General features: G+C 46.1%; 1 protein-coding gene across 1 annotated transcript in view; it reads right to left on the bottom strand.

The window, feature by feature from the left end:
- The window catches only part of LEF1 (lymphoid enhancer binding factor 1), a gene marked incomplete at its 5' end in the record, with an annotated part of 67,694 nt that extends 40,697 nt beyond the window's left edge, over nt 1-26,997 (bottom strand). The window contains 2 exons of the mRNA XM_026847926.1: nt 25,294-25,427; nt 26,916-26,997. Of these exons, the coding sequence (XP_026703727.1) occupies nt 25,294-25,427; nt 26,916-26,997 (216 nt within the window). The remainder of the gene's footprint in view (nt 1-25,293; nt 25,428-26,915) is intronic.
- Between the last annotated feature and the right edge of the window lie 666 nt (nt 26,998-27,663).

Genomic DNA, 27,663 nt, shown 5'->3' with positions numbered 1-27,663 from the left:
GCAAACTCTGCCAGCAACGTTCCCACCCAGCAACCCCTCCAACTGTTACCACCAGCCAGGAACATGGTAAAGGTCTGCAACCACATGCTGGAGAAAATTTTGTATTTATTACTTTTTTTTCCCCACTCCTTCCTGCTCTCTTTCTTTCCTTTGTTCCCAGAAGAACCAGCAGACTCCTTCCCCATTCCCATCATGGTATTTTGGAGGTCAGGACCAAACCCTTGCCCCTCCCCTGCAGAGGGAGCATGTTTTTCAGCTCCATATTCTGGGATCTGAAGATCATCAAAGGTTGGATGGCAGGCCCCACTGATGCTACACACAGACACATTTTCAATTTGCATAAGAGGCCACATGTCCACATCCAGGCACAGTTTGCCACATATATGTACAGATAAGGTAAATATTTACTGCCCCTTCATTCAAGAAACAAGCTGCAAAATAGATTCAGGGGCATCTATTCCAAACCTCTAAACAAGGAGTCAAGTGCTCTGTTCAAATAAAACCAACTTAATTTTCCCCTTTCATGGCACTAAGTGCCCTTGCTGTGTAATAATCACATGTTACTGAAGAGAAAGCATGTCTAGGTCTCTCTTATTCCTACCCTACACCTACTATAAGGATACCTTAACCTCCTTTAAAAATTAATATTACCCCAATTTCAGGCTGTTAACATGCTTCCACCATCTCACAGGTGCTGGGTCACAGCCAAGATGCTATCACACTGTGAAACACAGGCAGAAGAAGTCCCCCCTGTCTTTCATGTAATTTCAGGGTCTATGCCCGGAGACAAAGCTAACAAAAACACCATGCCAACCAGCCGGGTTCGGGACAGTCAGTGCCCAGCCACAGCCAGAGACAGGATTGTGAGCCATGGAGTAAACCCCCATCACCCCATCTTAAGGGGTGCTGCCCCTCACACCACCAAACTAGCACAGATGCAAAAATATGGCATCTAATGTGCAGAAGCAGAGAAGAGACTTGCTCATCTCGAACACCTCTTCCTTCTGCCTCGCCCACCCCAAACCTTCCCGTCCACACGCAAGCTGCTCACCAGGGATAACCAGCTCAAAACAAGTAATTAAATGCCAGACTATCAAAACAGTGAGAAAACAATATCCTCTCAGTGGAAGATACTGTGGATAATATCTCATATACCCAACATTTGGAACTCACCGTTTGTGTCACTTGCACAAAACTAGGAGCTGAGAACATGAGGAAAGCAGCTCCTTCCGTGTAGCACAGAGCACAGCTTTTCTCATCATCAAGCTCTCTCACACTAAGTCAGAGGAAGGAAATGCTGCCTCCCCCACAATTTTTTTTTTTTTAAAAAAAAAAAAAACCTTTCCTCTTCAGAAAACCCAGGCCAGGTGTTACATGCTCTCGACATCAAGCTAAGGCCAGGCTGGCTAATCTGTAGGTTCACTCGTTAACGAGATAAAGGATTTCAGCGCGGTGCCACAGCCTGGGCTGTGGGAGCTGTGGGTTGGAGGAGGGCTGCCGGCAGCCGAGTGTCACTCCTGGAGGAATGCCTGACCTTTCCTGGGGCTTTGATCATGCTGGCTCGCAGCGTGAGATAACCAGCCCTTTGCAGAATCCGGAGGTAATAAAAAAAGCAGCTTTGAGGCCTCGTGTTTTTGCAGGGAAATACTTACCTGTGTTCCCAGCACGCTGCCCAGTCCCACCCTCCCCAGATATCAGCCACTTTAAAGCCAAACCTATTGCTGTCAACTAGGGGAATCAGGTAAAACATTCAAGTGAGAGTTTTTAGCTCTTGTTTAATTTCTCTTAATGGAAGAGGGTACCTGTGTACTGCTCCTACAGAAGATGCACATACAGAGACTCAAAGAGCAGAGCGACAGAAGTTAAGGTGTCCAATTAGCACGTGATTAAGCTGTAAGTGGGATAATAGCAGGAGAAATTGTGTATCTTACACAAACAAGATAGCAAAAGAGAGAGAGAAAAGCACAGAAGGGTTATAAAGCTGTATCCCCAGTTCCCCTCTGAACCTGTACAGAAAGCAGATTTGCTAAGGGTGTTTTTGTTTGTTTGCAGTTATTTTAAAGGAAGGGGGGTGGGGGGTGTCGTGTCTTTCTCAGGGAAGTTCATGATGGGCAATTTAAACAAGCCAGTGTAGTACCAGGTTAGTAAAGCGTGAAACACCTGGAGCCCTGGGTTGAATGTGCTGAATCCCTAAGTGATAATTAGATCAGTCTTGAATACTTCCTTTAATGAGTCTACACAAGCACTGTGTCCACCCAGTCTGCTTTTGGTTGCCAACCTAGAGAAGTTCGCACGATCTTCTCAGGCTGGGGTTGTTTTTTGCTTTGTTTCATTTGGGCCACTGAAGTACAGTCTCTAAAGCTGGAGCTAGAATTCTTCGGTGCTCTCCCTGCAGGTTGTACACAAGGTGCAGGGCTCGCTGTGCAGCACTCAGCTGCAAGCAGGCTGATGCCAAACCGAGCAGACCTGGATAAGTTACCCCTCTGAGGGAAAAAAAGTTGTGCTCAGCTATGCTGTCTTCCTCACGGGGTTAGTTATGTAGATTTCAGATGCAAATTTTACTTTAGGGCAGGCTTTATGGTATTAAGAGTCTCTTTTTCAGCCTTCTGAAATTTCATATGTATACATGCTAGAGCTCTCTCATCTCTGTTAATTGGGTTTTGTGGAATTTCGAGGCCTGGGGGCCAAGGGGGGAGGGCTGCTGATTAAAGCACGCCATGCAGAAGTGGATGCAAAAGTGTTGCACAGTAACAGGAGGAAAACTGAATTCCTCCAAGCTACCTGCCTTCATGCGTGCACCCCGCCTGCCGCTTTGGAGGAACCCCACCTTTTGCTCCGGCATTGCTGAAGGTGTGAGGATGGCTCCTGCCCCCTCCGACAAGTGTTGCAGTGAGGGTGCTCGCCCCCACTTTGCCGGTTGTGCAAACTGATTTTAGAGATTTCGAGGATGGTCCGCATCTACATTTGCTTAATACATGGTGCAGGGCTGTCTCACCACAGCCCGAAACGCAAAGCAGTGGTGATGGGGGGCAGGGGGAACCCACATGCTGACCTACACACTTCAGCACCATTAAGTGGAATAAAAGAAGGTAATCTCCCTTTATCCCATTTCCTAACCCAGCATGTACATGTATGTCAGAATTTGTGAGGCTGTGATGCCTGAACTGATGAGATGACACATGTGTGTGTGTGTGTGTGTGTGTCCCCGTCCTTCCATGTGTATCCATCCATTCCCACAGTGAGAGCACAGAGAATACCCATTCCTGCATTTGGCTGAACTGTCTCTCTCCACATAGGAGGATCCAGTCCAGGAGCTTGCTCGCTGGAGCTAAATACAGATATTCACACACCCATTATAAATGCAGTCTAGTTTCATTTTTAACCCACAGGAGGGTGTGGAGGGAGAAGACATCAAAGCATGGACACAGGCTACCCTGGCATTCTGGGTGTGCAATTTTATCTTCCCCTCATTTCCCTCCTCTCCAAACCAGCTGCTACAACTATCATGATGCTTGCCCTCCGGCCACTATGCTGGAAAACTGGCTTCCAAGGCAGTCATTAATCTCTCCCCATTACCCAGCTGGCACAGGATTTTGCTTAGATCGGAGGAGAGTCAGCTCCATGCCCTCCAAAACACCAGTGGCAGCTTCCACAGCCACACGTGCCAGGCATCTGCCGGCCCCACTGCCTACACTGGGCACAGCCTGATGCTGCTAGCACCATGCAAGGGATGAAGAGGGCAAAACTCAGGCACTGAAGAGTACTGAAAGAGGATCTTTAATATGAATTAAATAAAACCCTCCTGTCAGCAATGACAGCGAAAAGAAGTGCTATGCATCTTCAGGGGAAGGTGGCTCAGATCAGAGCTAAGTTTAGAGGCTGACTTCTTGCATAGCAATAGCAGCAGAGAGTAGCCCCTACATATGCAAGTTATGCAAGTGAAATGAAGATGCACGTAAACTTTCAGAAAGAAAATGCATCTCGGCAATGTTACGCTTTTCGTTCAGCCATCAGGTTTCAACCCATCTGAGGTAACAGGGCTGGAAATACACAGATAGGTGGGCAGTATGCTGAGCACAAGCAAGGGCTGCTCCAGTAAAGCTGAGCCGAAATGAGAATAAAGCGGGCTTAGAAAATAATTACGCGCCCTGCTGCAAGTTTGTTAGGGAGATAAAAGTAACAAGAAGTATGTTTTGTGTGATTCCCACCTGAAAATGAGCCATTTTACCATCCCCACCATACACTGCACTGTCCCAGCAACTATATGCAGCAATGTTTGACCATCTACATTGGCACAAAAAATCTTTTTCAGAAAATACTTTTTCTGTGTGTTGGTGTGGTGATTCATACCAAACCGGTCATATCCTCTCAGTAATACTGCTCATTTGCTACTTTTAGAGGGAAATAACAGGGCCTGCTGAGAGCCCTGTGTATACATACATAAACCTGCATTTGATCTGTCAGTAGGACTGTAGGTTCCCCCAAGAAGAAGAAACACACAGACAAGTTTTTGATCTTCCTTAAAGTACCGCTTATCTCAGCTTTTGTTTGTTTTCTGTTTTTTGGGTGTGGGGTAGTGTCTGATGTGAATGCCACCCACCATAAGATATCTAGGCAATGAAACAAGCATCATAAACCACCACTGGAACAAAAATAGCAGCACCTTTCTCTTCCCTGCCTCCCTCAGGAACAGGCCACATGCAGGACAGTACTGCCAGCATGTGCAGCTACAAGTATATTTTGAAGATCTCAAACTCAAGAGGTGCTAAGCATGGATCTCCCGTCATTATCTTGCACACAAACACTCATTAGGGAACTGCAGAGTCCTTCCTGATGGTTATCAGAGAGAGCATCCCTTCCCAAACAGCCATGGAGCAGGACAGGATGGTCCCCCCATAGGCTGTTGGCTGGGGCAAACTCCAGCTTGGCCCAAGGAAAGCTGCTGTCTGTTGGTACAACCAGGTGTGTGAACATCTACAGCAACAGCTCAAAACAGTTTGGTTCCATGCAACACAGCTAAACCATGGCACACTGCACCTTCCCCTGCTGTACGAGTCTTCATCTTCTCACTGTGAGTGCCAGTCTGCAGCTAGATACATAACAGGGTGCAACACCAATGGTACCAAATCCTAACTTGAATGGGGGAAGTGCTCTGAAATGGATTTACTTTACGTTGCAGGTTAAACCAACGTTTGTCCACACTTACGGCTCAGTCCCTCGTAACTCTCGAACATGCTGGCCAACTGCAGCCACACCTGAACCAGGGGGAGAGGTCTCCAAGCAGCTGTGCTCCTACCACTTTTCAGAGGGGAGAGAAAGGACAAAAAAACCCAGCGGCCAGGCAGAGGAAGGAGCTTTTAATTAGCAGGAGGCAGCCATCAGTTTTTACACTGCCTGTTTTGCAGCAGCCAGCCAGGCGAGCACGTGGCACATGGGGCCACTGGCAAGTGCCACGTGAGCTCTCCATCCCCAGCACATCCTTCCTTGGTGGGAACGGACCCAAGTCCCCGGGAAGCCCAGCTGCGGGGTCTGCTGCCGAAATCCTGCAGAGCTCCTGCTGAAAAGCGCACTTAAAATGCACACTAAAAATAGAGCCCGAACTGATGCTATATTTAGTGGGACAGTGCACGCTTCGGAAGGGCCATCGTCCCCTCCAGCAGCAGGGGCAAGGCAGCCAGGCATGCCCTTGGGTTGGTCCCGCACGCCAGCCCTGCTGCAGCAGCACGTGCCAGCATCCAGCACGAGAGCTGCATTTTCTTATGGAAAGGCAAAGGCAGGCTACAAGAGACTGCAAGCCCACTGGGTAATCTTCCCTGCTCCAGAGCAGCCAAGTGGGAGGCAGGAGCCTGGCCCTCCCCAGGAGCTGCCACCACTGGCCTGTGCCACAAGGGGATGCTTCCTTCCCTGTGCCCAGAGTTTTTCTACCTGTGTAAGTGCGATAATGAGCAGTGCATTCTTCATAGAGCTCTTACGGACATGTTGCTTCATCTAGGCGCGTGGGAGAGCCAGGCATGGCTGTAGGAGGCAATGTTTAATAGGGGCCACTGAAAATTTGCCAGCTAGTGAAAACACGAAACCTCCTGCTTAGGTTGTCAAGCCAAGCATCTGTCAAAACCCTTGACTGTCTCCCAAGTAAAGAGCAAAACACCCATGCACTGGCGTAACTACTTAGACTACAGGAGCAGATCGAGAGCCTACGCGACACAGGCTCTGCACCGGCAAGTTTGCATTTTCCACATTTCATGATGGGTTTTCTCTCCCCCCAGAGTAAATCCAAGGGGATGCACCGCATGAGGAGAGGATGCCATGCAGTCCCTGCAGATGCTGCATGGGACGAGGTAGCACCTTCCCCCGTTGACTCGCAGAGCCCTGTGGGGGTGGTGAAGCAAGGCGGGGGGCGTCCCACCTCCAGCGCCCAGGAGGAGCCACTGAAAGCAGAGCTTCTAATTAAGATCATGGTTTCCGTTAATTGAGTCCAATTCACCTGTGACATGAAGAGCCCCAATCCCATCAACAATAATGGAACTGCATCGGCTTACACCAGTAATGACTTCAAATCAGCGGCATAATAAAGCTAATTCAATACTTCTCCAGGTCCAGCTGATGAGGCTGCCATGGGAGAGCAAGAGACAGCCTTCCTCCTGCCACACCGACACCTCCTCTGGAAGAGGGGGTGACGCAAACAGTCGAGGGGGTCACGTTGGTTAGAAAGGCAGGAAATGTAAAAGTAAGTTTCCAAGAACGAGACTAAGGTTTACTTTTAACATTGAATTACTCTTGCAGGCAACCCTGTGCAAGCGCTGACGACGAAGCAGCGCTCGCCGCGACTACCTGCCAGAACAAGGAAAAGCAAAACCCTGCAAGGCAGCCGCTGGTTTCCAACCCGCCGTGTGCTGCTAAGACACCCCACCAAAATGGGCCCAGCGATCCGGGGCACTGCAGGTGGGAGCCACGCCATGTGTGTGTAGGTAGCACCCACTGGGGTGCGGGAAGGGGCCCGCGGGAGACAGCCACGCTGGTGGCCCTGGGGAGGAAAGCAGAACGACATGAAAGTTGCCCCGATGTAGGCAGACATGCAAATCAGCAGCTGCTCGGCCGCACCGGCAACCTCCTAATTGCTGTGATGGCAACCTCCTAATTGCGACGACGCCTGCCGCTCTCTCGGGGCAGGGGCCAGGGCAGGGAGCCAGCAGGAGCGGGAAGAAGCGAAACCCTCCCGCCGGAGCAGGGGATGTGCCGCCGGGGCCGGTGCCGGTGCCGCCCCGGGACGGCCCGAGTGCCCCGAGGGGTGGGAATGGCACAGCTTGGCCCCCGGCCGCCCCACACAGGCCACTGCCTTGCGCACACAAATTTGTCTCTGCCTCCAGCCAAAAAAAACTAAGCCGCCGCTCTTCTGAAGAGACACGCATTATTTTAGAGCAGTCAAGTTATGACTGGTCTGATTTCCATAATACAGGCTCTGCAAACATCTGCCTGTTATTTAAGGCTCGGCTCCAGCGGGACAGTTGAACAGGGCAGACCTCTGAGCTGGCGCATCCAGAGAGCTCCTTACTGCCGGAGCGACCTCAGGGCAGAAACATGCCCGCTGGGAGGTCAGGGTGGTTGCTCCTCGCTCCCGTGGCTGCAGCTGACTTCACATTTCGGAGCCTTTCCCCACGCGCTGCAGATCACGCTCTGCCCCCTCCCCACCAGAAGTACCCGCTCCCGCCAACAAGCATCCCCCAGACAGAACCTGTGCCACACGCGGGAGGACCCAGAGGGGATACCTCTCCCAGAGACATGCGGGCCATGTGGCATGGACATCTAACACATCATCTGGCACCCTCAGGTTGTCTGCCACTTTTACAGGCCGATGGTTGAAACCCCAGTGTCCCGATTAGCTGAAGTTAAATGCTGCCCCGAATGATCAGTGTTGCTGGCAAGAAAGTTATCCTGGCGTTACTGGACTGCTCCCTCCCTACTAAGAGACCACAAATTGGTGTTTACTTTAAAGGCTAAGTAGGACAGCTATAAGAAATCACCCTGCCATCCCACAAGCTCCAGCTTCCGGAGGGCTCCCCGGAGGCCAGAGGATGGGTGCACCGGCTCCCCACCACACACCTCCATGCCATGCCCTTGTTCTGTGTTTAGCCCTTTCTCCATCCCAGCCTGACACAGCATTTGGCTACTGGTTTTATTCCCTGCACACTGTACTGGGAGAGCTGAAATAACCGAGTCTGTACTGCAGTGAGCTGACACAGGCTAAATCAATTAGCTCCTATTGCTGGGATGCTCAGCTAGGCCAGATCAAAAAAGACAAAGAAAGAAAAGCCCCATGCTGAGAGGAACCAGGCCCAGTCAACACATTTATCTCCAATACTTTAATCAACATACTTGAAATGAGAAAGGGAGATGGCTGATGCTTCCCAAACTGACTAGGTGCGGGCTTGCTTTCCTAGGGCAGGAGGAGCAGAGAGGCCAGGCAGACCACTGCAGCTCCCATTCACCTCTGCTCCGTCGTTTGCTTCCATTCAACACACACTTCAAACAAACACAAAACAAGCAAAATACTCTGTAAGTTCAGTTAAGGCATTTCCTATTTCAGATTGGGTTGTTTAAGGCCTGTACATCTCCTAGGTCATTCTGATTCAAACCAATGTATTTTACAGCTTGTGCTTAGCATCCTTCAGGAAGGACACAGAGAAGATCACAATGCACCACATGCTTTGCACGCCCCCCTTCTCGGGGCAGGATTTATTATTTTGCAGTAATCTTTGTTCTCCATCAGCTGTCCCAAAGACTACTGGTCTTCCTACTGACTTGCAAAAGCACACCTGTCAGTAAGCAGCACATCCAATACCCAGAATTTTGAGTACCAAGCCCTGGACCCGTTTTTGCCTCTGCAAAACTTAAAATGTTTCTTTTGAGAGACTGACAATTACTGCTGACAAACCTTCGCCTACAGCTGAGACTGGAGGAAACTAAAACTGGTAAGGGACGAAAGCAGCTCCGCAACACTCAGCTGTAGCTGGGCAGCCTCCAGCTTCAGCTCAGCCCCTTGTGGAGCCGCTCCTGATGAGAGGTATCATTCCATGCTGCTCTTCACTTCAAAGAGGACAACCATAAGGAGAACTATTAAAGCAATTAAAAAAATAATATCTTTAAGATGCAATCTACCCAGAGATGAATGGGAATAATTATCAAGCTGCAGATTTTTATGGTTTTTTTAAGGCAATAAGTGGCTGAATGTTTCTTCTGAGTTACCTACAGTAACTTCTACCTTATTGAAATGAGAGACTGGAGATACGATTTTTTTCACACTGTGGGCCACATCTTTCATACCATATCTTGTAGTAACAATCTATACTCATTAACCTTTTTCCTTTTCAGTTCATAATCCCCAAAACACCTCTGTAGCAGCTCATGCAATTGTTTACATAGAAAAGCGTGGTTTATGTTTTTCTTAAAGCAGTAAAGGTAGCAGTTCAGCAGCCTGAAGAGAGAAGATCGGGCCCCAGTTTATCAGGCAGCTGCCTGAAATCACCTCCTCGAATTCTCGGTGAAGAGCAAGACCTCAGATCAATACCCTTACCTCAGCTTACTTGCATCTGCCTATGCCGAATCCTTTATTCTTCCTCTTCTGTTCTGTTGTGCCATCTATGAAATGGAAATTACACCATACAGGCTACTGGGCTGAAGTTGTGCATCAACTAGACTTTCCAAAATCCTTTGAATATTAGTGCATTCCAGGTATTTTTGCACACAATGTACAATCCATGTCTATTAATCACTTTTGGTTGAATAAATGTGTTTTCTGCTGTTGGAGTAGCTACTGGCTGAACCATTAGCTGCTCCTGCCTGTCTCTCACGTGCCCATAGGCAGGTACCAGCACCAGCCATCCTGAGCCACAGACGCCAACAGATGCTTTGAGCTCCTCCCGACAAGACTCGAACATGCGTGCTGGCCCCTGTTGTAAACACCTTTAAAGATGCAACAGAAACAGAAGAAGCTCAAAGTCAACAGACCTCTTTCCAAAGAAGGCTTTTTTGGTTTGACTACACCCCGAGATGTCAATCCTGAAGAGGCACACAGAGGGGTTTAGCTTGTGTATTGCAACTTTGAGTCATGATGCTCTCTTCTTTATAGGTTGAGGCTTAAGCTATGTACTTGATCCAATCAAGACAGTTAACTGGCATTAAAAATTTCATGAATCAGCTATGAAAAAGATTTTAAAATGCCACTAAATTAAAAAAAAATCTATTTAAAAAATTCCTTTGCAATTTAAATATATAGGGAGGCAGAGGGAGGAGGGAGGAAATATCCCCAGAAGGAAACAGTTACGCATCCTTCACCAAATACTTAAAAAGAAATCTCAGCTCATATTTGTAATAACAAGGGATTATCAAAGTCCTTAATTTACTGTTGAAGTCTGCAGTGAAGTTTTGTACCTTGAGTGAGGTACAGCCTAATCCCTCTGTATGATTACATTTAGGAGTGAGAGAGAGGTATGCAGAGGGTGGGGAGAAGCAACTTTTATTGAAGACAACGCTTCAGGCAGCCCTGGAGCAGAGTGGATCCAGTTTGAAAAGAATTGGCAACCCTAAAACTTTTTGATAAGATAAAAATTCATTGATGTTGGCTCACACTAGGCCCATTTCAACTCTGCACTTGTCCTCTGTGTTTCCTTGGCATATCTGTTCCTTTCCTCTATCTGCTTTAGCATAACTTTATTTTTCTCTTTTATCTTTAGCTAACTGCACCCAGGGACTGGAGGGATTGATTTTTTGTTTTGACTTATTGTTTGAAGATCTGTAACTCAAAGCAGCTTCTTGTGCCTCTGATGTCTAAGCCTGAGCAGTATAAAAGGTAAAGCTCATCCTGTGTACCAAACTGAGCGGGGATACCATTTTATAATCAGTCATCTGTGTTTTATTTTGCCTTTTTGGGAGGAAAACTATTTTAAGACTTTATAGGCAATAATACTTTAAATAAATATTCTCATGGCAGATACTACACATGCCAGTTCCCTTTTTAAAGACAGTCAGCTATTGCTCACCACTCAGGGGAAGGGAAAAAAAGTTCCTAATTAAAGGAGGCCATTATACATCAGAAGATATTTTGAGCATCACGTCACACTACCAACAGCCTACTGCAGCCAAAATGTTACCATGCAAATCTAAAACCGCTCTCACTCAGAGATGCGCTACCACGGGGCTAGCCTAAATCCCCGCTGGGAGGGGAAGGCAGGAGACGTGAGACTTGCTCGACAATGCCGTTTCTAAACAGCGATCTCTCATTGCCATGTTAACACCACCCCGTCCTGAGACACAGAGGGATGGAGAAGAATTTTGTTTGCTTCTTCTGCCTTCTGAGGGCCGAACTCAGGAGATTTCTCCTTTTCCCAGGCAATTCTTCCCTCCTGCTCCAAAAAATGCCACTAGGCTGTTTTAAACAAGCAGCTCTTCAGGACATGGCACCCAGGTTTCTCACTGCACATATGCATTTTGGTATCATAGAAAGCTGATAGCCATGGCATACACTGACTTTGTTTACGATCACCCGTCTCCGCTATTCCCTGAAGTTGCCCAGCTTGCTGAAATATGGTTACATATGCAAACATTATCTCCCAATTGTAACCTCATTTTCTGCTCTGCTGGACAGCGTGACCAGCATTTGTCATCTCGCCGCCCCCGCCCGCCACATCATTCATGTGTCTATAATTGTCATCAAGATGTGGCATGTCAGCAGGACTCCCGCGTCCGCTGCTCCCCATCTCCACGCAGTCACTCAGGTAACAAACCCATAATCTCGCCCTGTTTTCATGATGGTTGAATTACACATAATTGTTTCTGCACAGTGATTGATTTCTGCCTGAATAGAGACCTCTGCCTTTTTTCAATGCGAGCGAGTGGCAGCCAAGTCTCTCCATCTAGGAGGAGGCAGCAGCCTTTGAAGAGATCAAAGCCAAGGCCGCGAGCAGTTGTGCGCCCTGGGAATATGGAAAGCCTTTATGCTCTCAACCCCATTTCCAACATCATGTTGGATTGCAGCTGCATTACATTCTGCCAGCATTCTTAATGCTTTTAGTATTGACTCTGACATCACCGATAGCTGTTTTAAAGTAACAAAAGCTGAAGGATGACTTATTTTCACAACTCCGTAATTGGAACATGCAAAGTTAGGGGAAGGGAGCATTTGTTTTTAATCTGAGATACAAAAGAAAGCACAGAAAATTATATAAGTTCCCCAAAATTAAAAACACGTTTTTCATATGGAAAGAACAGAGGGGGCATTTTTATAGCCTAGACCACACAAAATGAACTGATTATGCACATGCTTTTTCAAGCCTAAAGGCTGAAGTAAAAATACGATTGGGCAAGCGAGTCAAATTGGGAAAAAATATTGTGACTCATGGTACGTTTAGTGACTTTTAGCACCTGATGCAAGGCAAAATAATGCAGATGCCCAGGCTGTCACCTCCCCTCTGCAGCTCCTTGTAGAAAACTGACAGCAGTTCTCTTACCCTAAACCAGACACACGGCGCATGGCAAACGAACACTAAATCCTGTAAGTTACCTAAAAAGATAAATAATGATCTAAAAGTGTAAAATATGGCAAAGCTTCCCTCTAAGACTCCCCCTCTTTCAGTTGTACAAGCAACTCTTAGGCTGCCTTAAAACTACTCTTGCCACAATATTATTTTTAGGGGCACCAAATGCTCCCACGCTCCTCCTCTCTCCTCATCTGGCTTTGCTAGTGAAAACAAAAGTAAATCTCTATTGAGAAAGACTGTCCTGAACTTGGATTAAACATATGCCTATACTACCTCGAAAAAATATTTCCAGGGAACTTTTAAAACTTATCAGTGGAAAGCAGGAGGGATAAGGAGGATGTAAAAAGTGAGAGCCCGGGAGGACGCAGCAGCTGAACTGCTCTGTGTCTGTATGCTGACCAGTCCGAGCACCACTGCTATTTCAACACATATTTTTATTCATGCTAAAACCACCAAATAGGAGCTTTTAAGAGCAGTAATTTTGAAATATGGTAGCTGCCACCACAGCATGCAGAGTGATGAGGAAGGAAGAATGTGCAAATAAAGCATAAGCTGTAAAGAATTAAACATTATAAGCTGTAAAGAATTAAACATTATGAACACCCATGTATTAGCAATAAAAAAAATTTCCTCTTAGCTGTATCATTTTTCTTCTGCTGTTCTAACACTCCTTTTTTCCCTGCAGTCATTAAAACCCCAACTCAAAGACAACAGCAAAGGGATCTGCCTTCACTCCCTGTGGACACAGAGCTTATGTCCCTGTCATTTCAAGGCTGGGAAACTGTCTCATTTTTACTTTGACTGTTCCTTAACACACACTAACCAAACCGAGGCTGAAACTAGAGCCAAACGTAGCAAGCTCGTTATCCAAGAGGTAAAACCTTATAGTGTTTTAGTAATATTAAGACAGAAGGTTTTTCTGTGTTAATCCCAGTTTTTGGCGTTTCCCACCTCCCCTTCTCCTGCCATCCCCAGCAAATTTACTGCTTCCTCTGCACAGCTTGATTTCTTAAATCAGGACTAATTCTTTGTGGCTCTGGTGTCCACTCTGATAACCAGAGGGATGCTCATAAAGCAACACTGAGGAAAGAGTGGCAAGATACATATTGCTGGAGCAGTACTGTAAACAGAGGTATCTGCTGCCATGTTGGCAAGGAAGCTAATTCAACTTCTGCCTATCCCACAAGGAGTCTCAAGTATCTGGAAATGAATGCCAGCCTCCAGAAACTGAGCAAGCAACATGTGTAGCATTGCAAAGGTCTCCAAAACACTTGCCACTATGAAGAAACAGCAGCAGAGAAGTCACTTTTATATGATGCTGCAACCCTGCCTTTCAGCATCAAGCCATTACTGTGATGAAAAAGTATGTTTTACTGTAATTACTGCTTATTTTCCCTGTCAGGGACTTTTGTGTTCATTTGCAGAGGATTTACTTGCTACTTGATACTTTTGCTTGAAAGCTTGCTGCTTTTTTGCAGCTATCCACTGAAATTTAAGAGACACCATTTAGTCCAAAAGAGGCACGTGAAGGCTGTCAGCCAGGTTTTCATCCTGTGCAGCCCACCGCATAACCTGCACAGGTAGAAGCTCTCCATGGCCAAGCATGGAGACCTTCTCGTGCAGGATTTTTTGGTGACCACATTAGTTAGAGCCGGGGGACCTGACAACAAACCTCACCAGTTCCTTAAATCCTGATCCCTGCAAAGTGATGACCTGCGTGACTGCAACAAACTGAGTTTTAGGTTTGGCTGTAGTGCGGGGGAATGTGCAGTTGCCAGCTGTGGCCACCGTGCATAGGCTGCAGCTACAGAGCTGTGAAGAAAAAAGAAGACATAACCTGGATAACCCTGGGGAGGCGATGCCACCATGGCATGCCGCTCAAGAAACAGATAGAAAGCTGAGAGTTGTGCTCCAGCAAGCACAGCCTGGGCGTACATTAAAGTAGCAGGTATTTCAGGATGCCCAGGAAGAGGCTTAAAGCCTCCAGCTTCAAACTAGCTAGCACCTCTTTGCAAACCACTGCTGAGCCGCAGGGCACGGACATCGCTGAGGTCACGGTGGGTGCCCACTGTGGCTGGAAGTGGAAGACAGATGCCATTACTGCCCAGATGCCTCCAAAAAGGCTGCTTTGAGAAGCAGCTGAGCAAGGTCCTCCCAGCCCCCCAGTAAATGACAAAAGCCCCACCATGTTGGTGCCCAGGGGAGCTGGCTGAGAAGCCCTGGTCAGCCATCCCCAGCACATTGTGTGTAAGAGCCATGCCATCAGTGGCAGCTTCCTGGGAGAGGGAGCACACCGTGCTGGTTATCTAACTCTGTTTACGCTGAATTTCTGAGAGGGGAACGGAGACAAAACTGGGGGGGGTGTGTGCAAATAATGATGCTGAGGGCAAGCAGCTTGCTTCCTCTGCAGGAGGAGAGCAAACAGAAAACAGAGTGTAAAAAGACGAGTGCTGCTCAATGGCAGGGAGGGAAGATGAGAAAAAACAAAGTTTGCTCTTTGACAAAAAGTTTTAAAGCTAGTTTTTTAAGCCCCGCCTTGCTTTTACTTCAAAACTTCAGTGGGATTGTTTGGTTCCTAATTGAAAGGCTGCATATGAAACACAGCTACAGCCAGCACTGACACCAACTTTCTTATCTGTATTGGTTTTAATCCTCCTAATTGCCTCCCCCCATGCACATCCCACTTTTTACTTGGTCAGAGTTCTGGTTTGTTTTCATTAAAATAACCCCACCAAAAACACAACCCAAGAAACATATCTTTATAAGCAAGCTGTCTTTCAGGTGGGTTCTTGAAGCAAACTCAGGAAATGTGCCTTTTGTTCCCACCTCTTCCATCACCTTCGTCTTAATTCTCGGAGCAAATGTTGCTTTTTTGGGTCCTCATTTGCAGAAGCCTCCTCCCAGACTGTGCCTCTGCTTTTCGGAGCAGGGTGGAGAGAGGCAGAGGACATGACCCCCTGCCCCATGCCAGTGTGAACACCAGGGATACCTCCCAGGAATCCGCTGGCAACCACCGATGCGTTGTGATTTCCACAGGTCACGTCCTCATGCTAGACTCTACGTTGGGCAATTATACACAGAATTTACCTATTTCATGCTTAATTGCACAGGCACAAACTTTTGCTCCACCCCCAAAACAGCTATTACCTACCAGCAGCACTTGTGTTACTACAGGCAGATCTCCCAGTCCTGGCTTAACCCCCTAGGCTCAAATCTCAGCCACCATCTCAACCAGCCATCTCCTGGGAGAACCCACCGAGCCCAGCAGAAGAGAGGGGATGCTGTAATGCATGAAAGGCCAGCATCAGCCCTGGGCTGACTTGTGAGCTATGGGCTCCTGGGCTGTGAAATGCCGCCTCCAGAAGAGAAATGCAAGACCCACCCGCAGGCTGTTCTGATGACTGAACCTGAAAAAATGCTTTGTGCAGTAGACATTTGCCAGAAAGATGCATTTAATGGAAGAGGGCATTTTTTGTGCAGTGAGAACAACTGTTTAGCTAACTGAATGTATTTACTTGCAATCTTGAAGCTAGAGCTGGAAGCTCCACAAAAACCCCCTCTGAAATCTCCTTCTCCTAAAAAGTCTGCCTGTGCCCCAAACACAGGGGTTTCTGAACCAGCTTTGATGAAACCACATTTCCTGACTGAGTATTTATTGTTCTGCCCCATTAGCCTGTAACATTCTCATTTACGCACATATCCCTGGAAAGAAAAAGAAAGAAAGGGAAGGATTTAAAGTTTCAAAGAATGAGGGAAAGCTTTCTACACAAGTTGTTTTGGGAAGGCCCTTGAATTAAAAAATTGCAAGCAAAATAGCATTTTGACCCGCTCTCCTAGAGTCTCTTAATATTTCCTTATTACAAAGTATGAAGTCATCTTTTACAGGTCACTCTGATAAGAAGCTTAGTAGTTGCCAGTTTAAAAAAAGAAATGTTTGCAATAGTGCTGTCAAACTGTCTGGGGAGCTGCCTAATAAATTAGCATTTTTTTGCAGTTCTCCTATTCCGAGTTTTCCTTCTGAAGATTTACATCTAAAACAGGATCTCTGTGCTATTATCTTAGAGATATCCTCAAAATAACTGAGAGAGGAGAAAAAGCCTTAACAAAACCCGAAAAATCCACACTTAAGAGCTAAGCTTTTAAAAGTTTTCTTTTTTCCTTTAAATCCAGCACAGCTTCCTTTTCTCCCTATACCAAGGCTATTTAAGACATGAAATGATGTGTGAGAGAGAAGGTTTTGAGTAACAATTTTTCCAAATCCAACATGCTCAGTTTAAACTCTTTTTTTAAGCTGAATTTCAGTCGTGTGCAGGAGGAAATCGGGCAATAAAGAACAGACACAAATGCAAGCCAGCATGCTAGTGTTTGAGGGCTGTGAAACAAAAAGCTTTAGGGGCATTCTTCAGGGTAAATTATTCTAACTGCTTGTTTTTCAAAATGTATGTTAGGATGTTCCATACACGGCTTATTCCCTCCACATCATTCAAAGCTCTCCCAGCACCAGCTCGGTGAGCTCACCTTTCCTGTCCGTGTCTGTGCCCAGCAGCCTGGAGGAGACCTGGGCAGGCTCCTGCCTGCCCCTCCACCCTGGGCTCCTAAGCCTGAACCTTGCTCCCCTGCTCACTCCCGCTCTGCTCCCAAAAGCTCCTCAAGACGCTGAACCTGTGCCTGAGTTCATGTTTGAGAGAGAAGAAGCTGTATGTGAACCTAGGGACAATTTTTACTCTTTGCAGGGACTAAATCACATACAGATGTTGAGGGGAAAAATCAGAGTCTCCCCCAATTCAGAGGGCTCCCTGCACTGTGTCAAGACTGGGTATTCTCCTGCTTCACTTCAACTTTGCTGTAACAAGTGTTTCCTTGGTTTAAGAAACAGAAACGCTGCTGACCAGACGGCAAGGAGTTGCCACACGATGAAACTAGCGGCCACAAACCCTAAGTTGAGGAGAAGGCACGGATGTGAGAAGAAAGCCACTTTGAATTAATTTGGGGAGCTGCATGGCAGGAAGATGCACTGCGGCACTATTTAGTGGCATGGCTACTTGGGGTGCAATGTGGGTCAGTGGAGGGAACCTTGCTCACTGTGGGGGTGCACGGGAGTTCACAAAACTGCAGTGAAGTCAGTAAGTACAGGACTGGGGGTGGGAGGATAGAGCACAACCAAAAATACAACTGCCACTTGTAATTGCAGCTTCCTTAAACCTGATACAGCAGCAGCCAAATTTTAGAAACTACAGACCCTAACCAAATCACTGGATTGTGGCATTTTAACAAAGTAAACACATTTGCACCACTGGACACGGTTTATCTGCATTTTAGCACATTGCCAAGGAAAAGGCCTTCTCCCCAAGAGCAGTCTGCATTTGACAAGCGTTGACACCTTTAATCGTCACCTCCATATTGTACTTTTTTTATGCTAGACAAAGCTTGCCAATGCAGAATTTGGGGGGAATGAAGAAAGATCAAGGCAAGAAGATATGCCAAAACTGTGGAGAGACAACAGACGGTCACAAAGATAAATCTCTGAGGCAGCTTTGAAATATAGAAAGAGGCAGAAAATTGAAGAAATAGAGCCTTATAGCATAGCTAAGTGACCAGTTCCTGAGACAGAGCGTCAGCTCTGAGCAGCTGGTCACTAGGATGCCAACCCAGAAATACAGGTCCTACGGGGATAGCTGTTTAAAGCTCACCACTTTATACCTCTGAGCCAACAAAACTGCCCAACAAAAGCCCCATTTTCCCTTTTCCTATTTTTCTGGACATACATGACAAATCAGACCATTTCCAGACTGGTTTTCTTTGGATAACCCTGCATCCCCGTCCAGAGCTCCATTCAAGTCAGCCTAGGGGGAAGCTGAGCTGTCATCAGCTTCGTTCGAAGCATCAGCATTTTCAGAAGGTACTTTGTGGCAAACGCGTGCATGAAATCACGGGCTCCCAAGGGACTTCTCCCCCATGCACCAGCCTGGGTGAAGCAGACCTGCCCACTGACTTGTGCAGCACTGTTTGAAGTACAGGGCTAGAATACTGACAGTGCTCAGATAGACAGATGCCTTTGGGAATTAACTGCTCTCTGATTTGCCTAATAACTCCTAGTCGAAGTGATTTTCTGGTTTACGTGTTACAGCTGGTGACAACAGTATGCCTACTTTTAAGTTAAGCTACCCATTTTATAAGTATTTAGTCAAAGCCTTGTAACTTTACACTTGTAATTTTTGCTGACTAAGCTCATCCTATTGATTTTTATGCCTCGATTTCACCTATATCCACAGCCATGTAAAGAAAATAAACAAACGTCGAGTTGTCCTTTCAGCTACATGAAAATGCTCTTCTACACGAGGGTTTTGGTATCATAGAAAATCACAGGCAAAGATATTCTAGGTCCTTCATCTCAAGCTGAAGTGCCAGCGAGCAACACCACCCCCAGAAGCCAGGGGAAGGCATGCCACTTCTCCTCAGGCAGTTTGGACCACTTTTCTTCCCCTTTAGGAGAACAGGCAATCCCTGTCTGATTAGCACAGTTGGCACGCACGTTAACTCCCTACTGTACTTTTAGCTCAATCCCAAAGATTCAATGAATACATTTTTATTTAAGTGCTCAATCACTTTCTTGCTGAGAGGACAGATTCCTTTGAAGTGGGAAACCCAAACTAAATAAACATATCCACAAGATCCAAGTCTCAAAATAGAAGCCATTGGGTTGCTAGACTAAGTTATTCTGAATGCAATTTTCTTAAGTGAATCTAATGCTTACGAAGGGCCGGAGTGACAGAGACACTAATCCCCAACTGCCCGGGCAGGAGCAGCATGCCGAGCAGCTGTGCCGCCTTCCCCGCAGCGTCCTGCAAGAAGGGACAAAACCCAAGAGCCAGATGAGAACAGTCTTCACGCCAAACATGCCTTACGACCAAAACTAGCTTAGAGATAAATGCCTGCTAGCCAGGATGGGGGCAGCTGGGGAGTAAATGGGAGTCATTTATGCACAACTGGAGCACCACGCAACACGGCTCCCCTGCAGCAGTGGGGAAGACACTCGCTGAGGACAACCTGCCTCTACTAGGTCGAGGACCCACAGACCACCTGGCTCATGGCAACATTCTCCTCAGACCAGCCACACCTGGCTCATGACAATGTTCTCCTCAGACCAGCCACACGCTGGATCAGTGTCCATCCGCTCAAGAGCAACTCAGGAGATCACAGTGGGCTACATGATGTACAGATCTCAGGCTGCAAAATGTTCAGTGTCTGTGTTAAAGCAGACTCTTGTACGTCTGTCTTCTTCTGAGACACAGTGTTTTACCACTAGCAAAAAAAAAAAAAAAAAGAATGGGGCTTCAGAAATATTACAGCAGCAGTAAAACACTTTTGTGTGGGTTATTTCCTTCCCGTATCAAGAGGAGTTTTCCCTAACTATAAACAGAAGTTAAGTACTCGGGAGGAGCCAGGCCTGTGGTACCCAGGCTTTTCAATGCCTGCAGCCATGCAGTGCTGCAAGTATCTGGAAAGTCTTTTCCTCTTTTGATGCCTGAACCTGTGGAGCTTCAGGCTTTCTTCTTGAGCCATATCCTCCCTGGCACTTGCAGCCCATAACAAGCTACTCTTATTAACATTTTTTCAGGGCTGGGATTAAGTTGGAGAAGAGGTGGCACAGCACCAAAACAACAGGAGCAATATTTTCCTTTTAAACCACCTTAAAATGTAAGCAGCAGCTCCACCATTTACAGTTCATATTGAATTAGCTCCTAGATATATAGAAAAAAAAGAGATTTAGAACATAAGCATACACACATAGTGATATACAAAATCTCCAACTTTGATGATTTGTAATGGGTGGGGTTTTTGATTATGCCTCCATTGAAGTCACACACATGCAATTGCTGTCTCTGGACTGAGACATCAGGAGAACATTTTCTTTCCCCCTTGCTCATTCCCAGTTAGACAGATTTGCTAATTGCATCACCCTGACAAGAAGGCAGAAAAAGCAGAAAGGCTGTTTTCTTTGCCAGTATGTGCCCAAGGACCATGCTACTGATGGACATATCATTACATAAGACTCTGCCTGGATCGTGCCATCTTATCACAACCAAACAGATCAAGCTTCAGACAAAGGCCAACCTAGAGGCATCACAGTAACTTCTTCTGCCCCCTTTCCCAAATGGGAGAATTAATTTCACTAAGGGGAAGAAAGAAAGCACTACTGAAACTCAGCTCACGACCATTCATGGCCCAGATCTGTGTTTCACAGAGACCTGGCTCGTATCTTAGACTGATCAGCTGTGACGCTTGAGTCAGAGCAGCTGACAGACACATTTGCAGCAGTGAGGTCCTTCTATTAGCGCTGAGCGGATTCCTCTTCTCCCTCGGTATTGGCTTTTGGCACGACTCGCCGAGCCCCTCAGCAAATAGCGCTAAAATTCCTCCCCGCACAAACCTGAATAAACCCCAGCAAGTTCTGCTTCCATAGAGTCAGGAAGCTTTGTGCTCCTCTGCACCTGATTTCAAAATTATTTCAGGAGCTAATCAGCATTATTTGACTTCATTGAGAAGACACGCTCTGCGCAGGGTGAAGCAGCAGAGGCTCAGTGCTGGGTGAAGAGCTCCAGCTTGTTGAGCCCCTTGGCTACCCATGCAACCCGTTTCCTCAGGCACGGCTCTGGGGTTGCAGGGGAAGGAATGAGACATCCGACAGGACCACAGCTGCCTACAGCTCTTGGAGTACCCTTCTTCAATGCCAACTTGGGAATTAGCGCAAAGCTTTCTGATGGGTGATACGGGAGCAGGAGCTGAGCCCCAACATCTGTGCTACAAAGCCCATTTCATGTTGGGCCAGGGAGCTTTCAGACAGCCACGGCTCCCAGCAAGTGCCTACAATGTCACAGTCAGCAGAAGTGAACTCTCAGGAAAAGAAAATATTATGAAAAATCAGGTTTGTGTCCTTATGCAGCTCCTGTACATTCCTCTTGGGGTCCCAAAAATTCTCCACATGCAGATGAACCAGCCTGCTTTCGGAGGGACAGCAAGATGCAGCTAGGGAAACAAAACTCTCTTACTGCAGATCTGTAGCCAGTCATTCTTGCTATTTCTACCCTCATCTTTCCTCCTGTCCTTATGATCTGTACAATTTCTCCTGGGACGTTAGCTCTTCAAGACAGGAGCTATCTCCATACTCCTTGGCATGAAGAAACACACAAGAAAGATCCAAAACTTGGGCAGGGTAGGGGGGGTCCTCCGTATAAATGTTGTTCCTTGCGTTCAAACCCTCTTAGCAGAATTTATCATTTTCAAATGGATATGTTGTGTTTTGCAAGTGGCTGTAAGGCTGTATCTTCCAACCTATTTAAAACCTCCAGTTGCTACAAAGAGACAGTTTAGCCACCAAGAAATAAACCCAAGATACAGACCTGAAGAACAGATAAGAACAGACAACAGAGAGGCTGCAGAAATCCTCTATCTTCCCAGGAAGATTAATTCATTGGGATTGATTAAGATTAAACAGGAAGTTTAATTCATTGGGAAAGAGAGAGGAATAAAGACAAAATTTTGTGGATGAATTCAAGACACAGAGAAATTATTCTTCTTCAGTCACCTCCTTTGCCCCCATGTTCCCATCACACAGATGAGAAAGGTTTGCTACCTCAAAACTAGTCTTGTTAACGCAAAAAACCCCAAACACACATGTTAGAAAACAAACAGCTGTCTCCATCTCCCATCTTCAGTACCCTCACAACGCTGAGAAACCAAAAGATATCTCTAGCACACAGGATGCACATTCACCAGGTGTTACTGCGGTTTTAGTACCATCACGTGGCACTTCTCCTGCAGCCACCCAAACCAACTGCTTTGCTTTTTCACTTACACAGCTATCTGATAAGGATAGGTACTGCGGCACAAAGCTTGTACCTGAACTTAAATTAACACTCTCCTGCTCCTACAAATACAACTTGCAAAAGGCAAATCAGTTGCCAGTAAAAGGAACAAATTTTTTAAAATTAAATTAAAAAAAAAAAAAAAAGAAAAAGAAAAAGAGGAGGAAAATGGGGAAGATGAGACCACTCTAATAATTGCAGATTTTGGGAGACTTTAAATCCTCCTCACACACCGTCTCCCCCTCAAAAGCTGCACTGAAATTACACTTCAGTTTCCTTCTTTTAAGGCTTATTAGACATGTTGTGTCTAACTATAGATTTGTACTTTTTTTTTTTTTACAAATTTTACAAAGCAAGAATGTAAAGTGTTTGCCTTTTTTTTAAAAAAAAAAGGGGCATTATTTTCCTACATATACTGGTGAAAGTAACTTTCTTCCCATTCCATGAAAGCTTTGCTCTCTCTGCCCTGGCATAGGGAGCCGAGGTCGCCTGCCCCAGAGATGTTCCCTGTCCTGGGTCTGGCCTTGTTTCCCCGGGGGTGCATCCCCCGGGCAGTTTGCAGGCAGCCTGGTCCTTCCAAAGCAGAAATAAGATTCAGCGCCCCAGGGCGGCTTTTTAATCCTGCCTAACACCTCCAGGCAACAGATGCATCAACAAGAAGCGGCTTTGTCATGCAAATAGAAGGGTGCAGGTACACACCCCAGGGCTGCTCTATGCACAAATGGCCGGGACTGACACCCCAGGAGAGACCTCTACCTCCAGACCTTGCTGATCTCGACCGCGTCTTGCCACCAGCCCTGGCACGTCCCCCCAAAAAGGGGAGAAAGAGCAAACCTGCGGGGTAGTGGTTGGGACCCCGCAAAGGTGGACAAGCAGCATCATGCAGCGCTGGAGCTGTGGTTCGCCATGAAGCAGGCGAGCGTGTCACCTCCTGGATGCGGTGTTTTGATCTCGCGTGCATTAAAACCCAGCTGTCAGCTAGGAGACTAGCAAAGATTATAGTTCAATTAAACAAAAAAATTATTTAATAACTCAAGCGTGTAGCCTTGTGGTTAAACTGAAAGAACTCCAGGCTTCTGTCAACATTGCAGTCCTGCAACGGCACTATTTTACCGAAACAGTGGTGCTGCTCTAACATGCAAGAGCAACACTGAACTCAATTAGCCCCTCAGATGTTCGGCAGGAACCTTTAGAAAGCAGACCCGTTTTCCGACCCCCCTCCCCTCAAACGTACCCTTGTAGGACGGTTTCTCAAGTACCTGATCAGGCAAACAACCTCTGCGAGAAGCCAATATTCTGGGGGCATCAATGCCAGATCGGTAAAAAGCTGCAGCCACACGGCATGCATATGCAGAGAAAATCTTCAGTGAATAATTTAACTGGATTTTGTTATTCGAAGCCTTGCACCAACACCAGGGACATTCTCAGAAAGGTAACATGGGAATGAGTGGGTTAAAAAATGGTCTGAAGTTTCCCAGTCCTCAAAGGGGCAGGTTTGAGTCTTTGTGCCCTCTTGAGAAGCTGCATCCTTTTCCCCACAAGACATCCGAACTGAAGTTTTCTGTAAAGCAGCCTTTACAACAACAAATTTCAACAGACTGTGGTCAATGTGCTTCACCCTAAATGGCTGTAGGTCTCTGAACTGTAATTTACATACAAAAACCCCAGAGCTATAGAAAGAAATATATTGCATGAGGTTTTGTATCTTTCAAACACAAATAGTGACATATAAAAAGGGCAGATCCATGTGTTTCCCAGTGCCCAACCACCCTGTCACTCCAAATCCAAACATCCACTAATTTAACATGCTTTGCTACTGTCAAATTACCAAAACAGATTAGGCCCCCTCTTTTTTGTTTTTGAAGTCAAAAGCCATAACCCTGAAGAAAAATCAAGAACATTGGAGAGCACAATAATGCCAGTTGTTTTGACAGAGACTGCCAAGTAAAAATCTCAGCGCCAGTAAGGCAGAAAACTGCTTTATCACAGGGAAGTAACAGCATCTAACTTCTCATATCACAGCACACACAACTGCAGTGGCGTTCTTTCAGTGGGATGGCCACAAGCTAATTTGCTTCCCGCTCCACTCCGGTTATACTAATATAATTTCCACAGTTCATTTTAACATTGCCTCCCTATCACTCTGTATCTATACCAAGAGGTTTACAAAAATAAATGGGAATTGACTATCCAAAATTAAAAGTAGAACAAAAGCGCATCTACACCAATGGAGACTGATGGACCAACCTGAAAGAATCAGTGCCTGACACAACATAAAGGAAAGCTGTAACTACTGCATCATAGTTGACATTAATTCCTAAACGACCATTTCACAATTTGTGGCTGAAGATACAGAGTATGTTTCAAAGCAATATTGCCAGAAACATAAAGCCTTCACGCAGAGCAGCTGATGGCAGAAATAAATATCAATCAGCAAAGAGCAATGCCATATCTGAAGGAAAAAAAAATCCAATCTTTTCATCTTACTGACAAGCAACTTTAGCAGTTCTGCTTCCGGCCCTTAATTTTCCTCAACAGACGAAGAGTTAAAGCCAGAAAATTCACATCTGTCCCAGTCACTACAAAGACGGCATTTATATCATTCTGCCATACATTATCCTACAGTCATAAACCAGGGCTCCCCCCCCCCAAAGCCCCCAGCCCTGTTCAAAGGATGTCAGACACCACAGACGTTAATCTCGGCTTTTCCACTGTGATCACAACCAACACCTCCAAGAGCTCTCAAACTCCACTGGACGGAGGCTCTGAACGGCAGAAGCCCAACCTTCACCATAACTGAAGCTACCCAAAAAACCCCGGCATGAACAGGCACTGCAGACTGAACAGGAGGAAACCCAGCTCGCCAAAACCAGTCTTTGGAAGAGATAACTCACTGTTCTGGGGATGGGTGGCGACAGAGATCCGTTAGGCATGTACGGGTCGTTATTCATATTTGGCATCATGATATACCCAGAATAACCAGAGTATGATGGTCCCTTGCTGTATAAGCCACTGTCTGGATGCTTTCCTATGGAAGAGGAAACAATGATTACATTATTCCCCACATACACATTTCTTGTAAATTAGAGCACTTAAACAGGTACTGTGCATTCATAAAAATGTTCTGCATGCAAACATTTCCTTACTCATGGAAATGACCTCTGACAGAAAGCAGTCTGCTGCAATTTGTAGTAACATTTTTTTTTTAAGAAAAGTTAATTCTTAAAGCAGCAAGTACTCTCAGTGAGTTTATCCTTAAAATACAGAATAGCCTTGGAGTAACCAATTTATTTTGCTAGTCCCTGTTCAAGTCAAGGCAGAAACATCAGCAATGACCTCACATTTCTTGAGTAGCAGTCTTCCCCCATTTTATACATCCCTCTAGGATTTGTGGATTCAAAAGTATTGCCAGTATGGGTTTCCAACATCATTGTTAGGAAAGGGAGGAACGGGGAAGTGATAACTAGATATAATAATTTCCTTCTCTCGCTGAGCAGCAAACAATTCATTATGGCCACGCTCACCAGGAACAATTAGAGGGCAGGGGCTGGCTTGGAAGGTGACCCTAATAATTTGGGGGGGGGCGGATGTTGGACACACATGGCGTTACAGTCAAGAGGGAAGGCAAGTGAGGGAGGCTATTTTGTAGCAAAATAAAGAATATGGGTCCAGGTCCTGCAAAGAGGGGTGAACACATCTTCCACCTATATGACTGTTGACAATGACACTACTCAAAGGTGAGGTTTTAAGAGAATGCAAGGCTGAAAAGAAAACTATAAAGAGCTGACCTCCTTCCCCCCACTGCCAAAATGCTACAAGCATGAATATTATTGCTTTTAGGCTGTATAATGACCAATTTGGAGCAAGATTGCCACAGAGCCCCAGAAAGCACCAGGACTGAACTGTGTCTGTCTTTATATGGAATTTATGATCTGGTTTAGTTTGTGATGATAAGCGTTTCATTTTAAACATAATCTTCCATTCCTCACAGCACACATTCTTTGTACGGGTGTCCAGCTTCCTAAGAGATATTCAACGGACTCTGTTATTTCCTCTGTCCTCTTCAATCAAAATTAACCAGCTGGCATATTAAAAAAAGTAAGAGGTCTGTTCATGCTTAGATTTGGAAGAGGAGATTTAAGTGACAGGCTCTGGCTATGGGGAAAGAAGTGCAGAGTTTCTGAACACACACAACACTCGGCTGTGCTGTATGAGTGAAGAGATAGATGTGTTTAAGCTGATATCCTAAAAATAGTTATTTCTTCAGTGAAGATCCATTTGGCTTACTTATCAGTTTCTAAACAACCGAAATACCATTTGGTCACTCAAGATAAACGTGCTGCACATTCACGTCCTTTTTAAATGCGATTTGAAAGCACGCTGGCATCCCCCTTCTCCAAAAGGTACTAAATTTATGTTTCCCAAAAGATACCAAGTTCCAGTTTGAAGACCGTGCAGAAGCTCACAGAGAGACTAAGAGGGACAATATCACAAGACAGGACCGTGTGCTTCTCACCTTCCTCGGGGTGCTCTCTGCCTTTATCATGGTAGGAATCCTGTGCTTGAGTCTGCCTGGAAACCTGACCGCAAGGAATCCACCATCAGAAAAGGAAGAAGAAAAAGAAGAAAAGTCATTGTATGGATGCTTATTTATCGATCACAGCGCTACAGATTATTGTAGAAAGAAAAAAGTTAGGGCAAGAGATAAGCATCTTTCTTTTCCCTCTTAAGTCGCTTGGAAGGCAACTGTACCAGAAACGTTTGTGTAAACGATCGTTTTATGACAGTGTTAATAACTGTGGGGTTTTGCACAGAGTTTCTAGCAGAAGCGCCCTACATTTAACGAAAGGGGCTTATTTCTGGAAAATATTTGGAGCTTCGGCAGTCAAAACACTCTTGGTAAAAAGATACCAAAAATAATAATGAAAATCAGGTTGCCCTCATTACCAGATCTTTAGGAAAAACAAAACAAAACAAAAAAAATAAAAGAAAAAAAGCAGGTTCCCCGCTCGCCCTGAAGTTGTTTTAGCATCGGGAATTTCTTCCCAAACAGTTTTATGTAAATCCCTTAAGGAGTTTACAGTTAATGCTCCGATCCCGCGGATTCTACCGAGGAAATTTCATGGCTGCTTGAGGTCTGACACCACCGCGCCGTCGGGGGACTCGCAGGAACTTTCTCGTCCCGGGCCGAAGCGCGGAGGGGGCCGCCCCCACCCCCCCACCCCCCCTCCGCCCATTCCCGGGCGCGGAGGGGCGCGGAGCCC

The sequence above is a fragment of the Athene cunicularia genome (assembly GCF_003259725.1).
Source record: "Athene cunicularia isolate RWA chromosome 4 unlocalized genomic scaffold, athCun1 chr4_part2, whole genome shotgun sequence".
Taxonomy (NCBI): Eukaryota; Metazoa; Chordata; class Aves; order Strigiformes; family Strigidae; genus Athene; species Athene cunicularia.
This window is presented reverse-complemented; position numbering and strand designations above follow the sequence as displayed.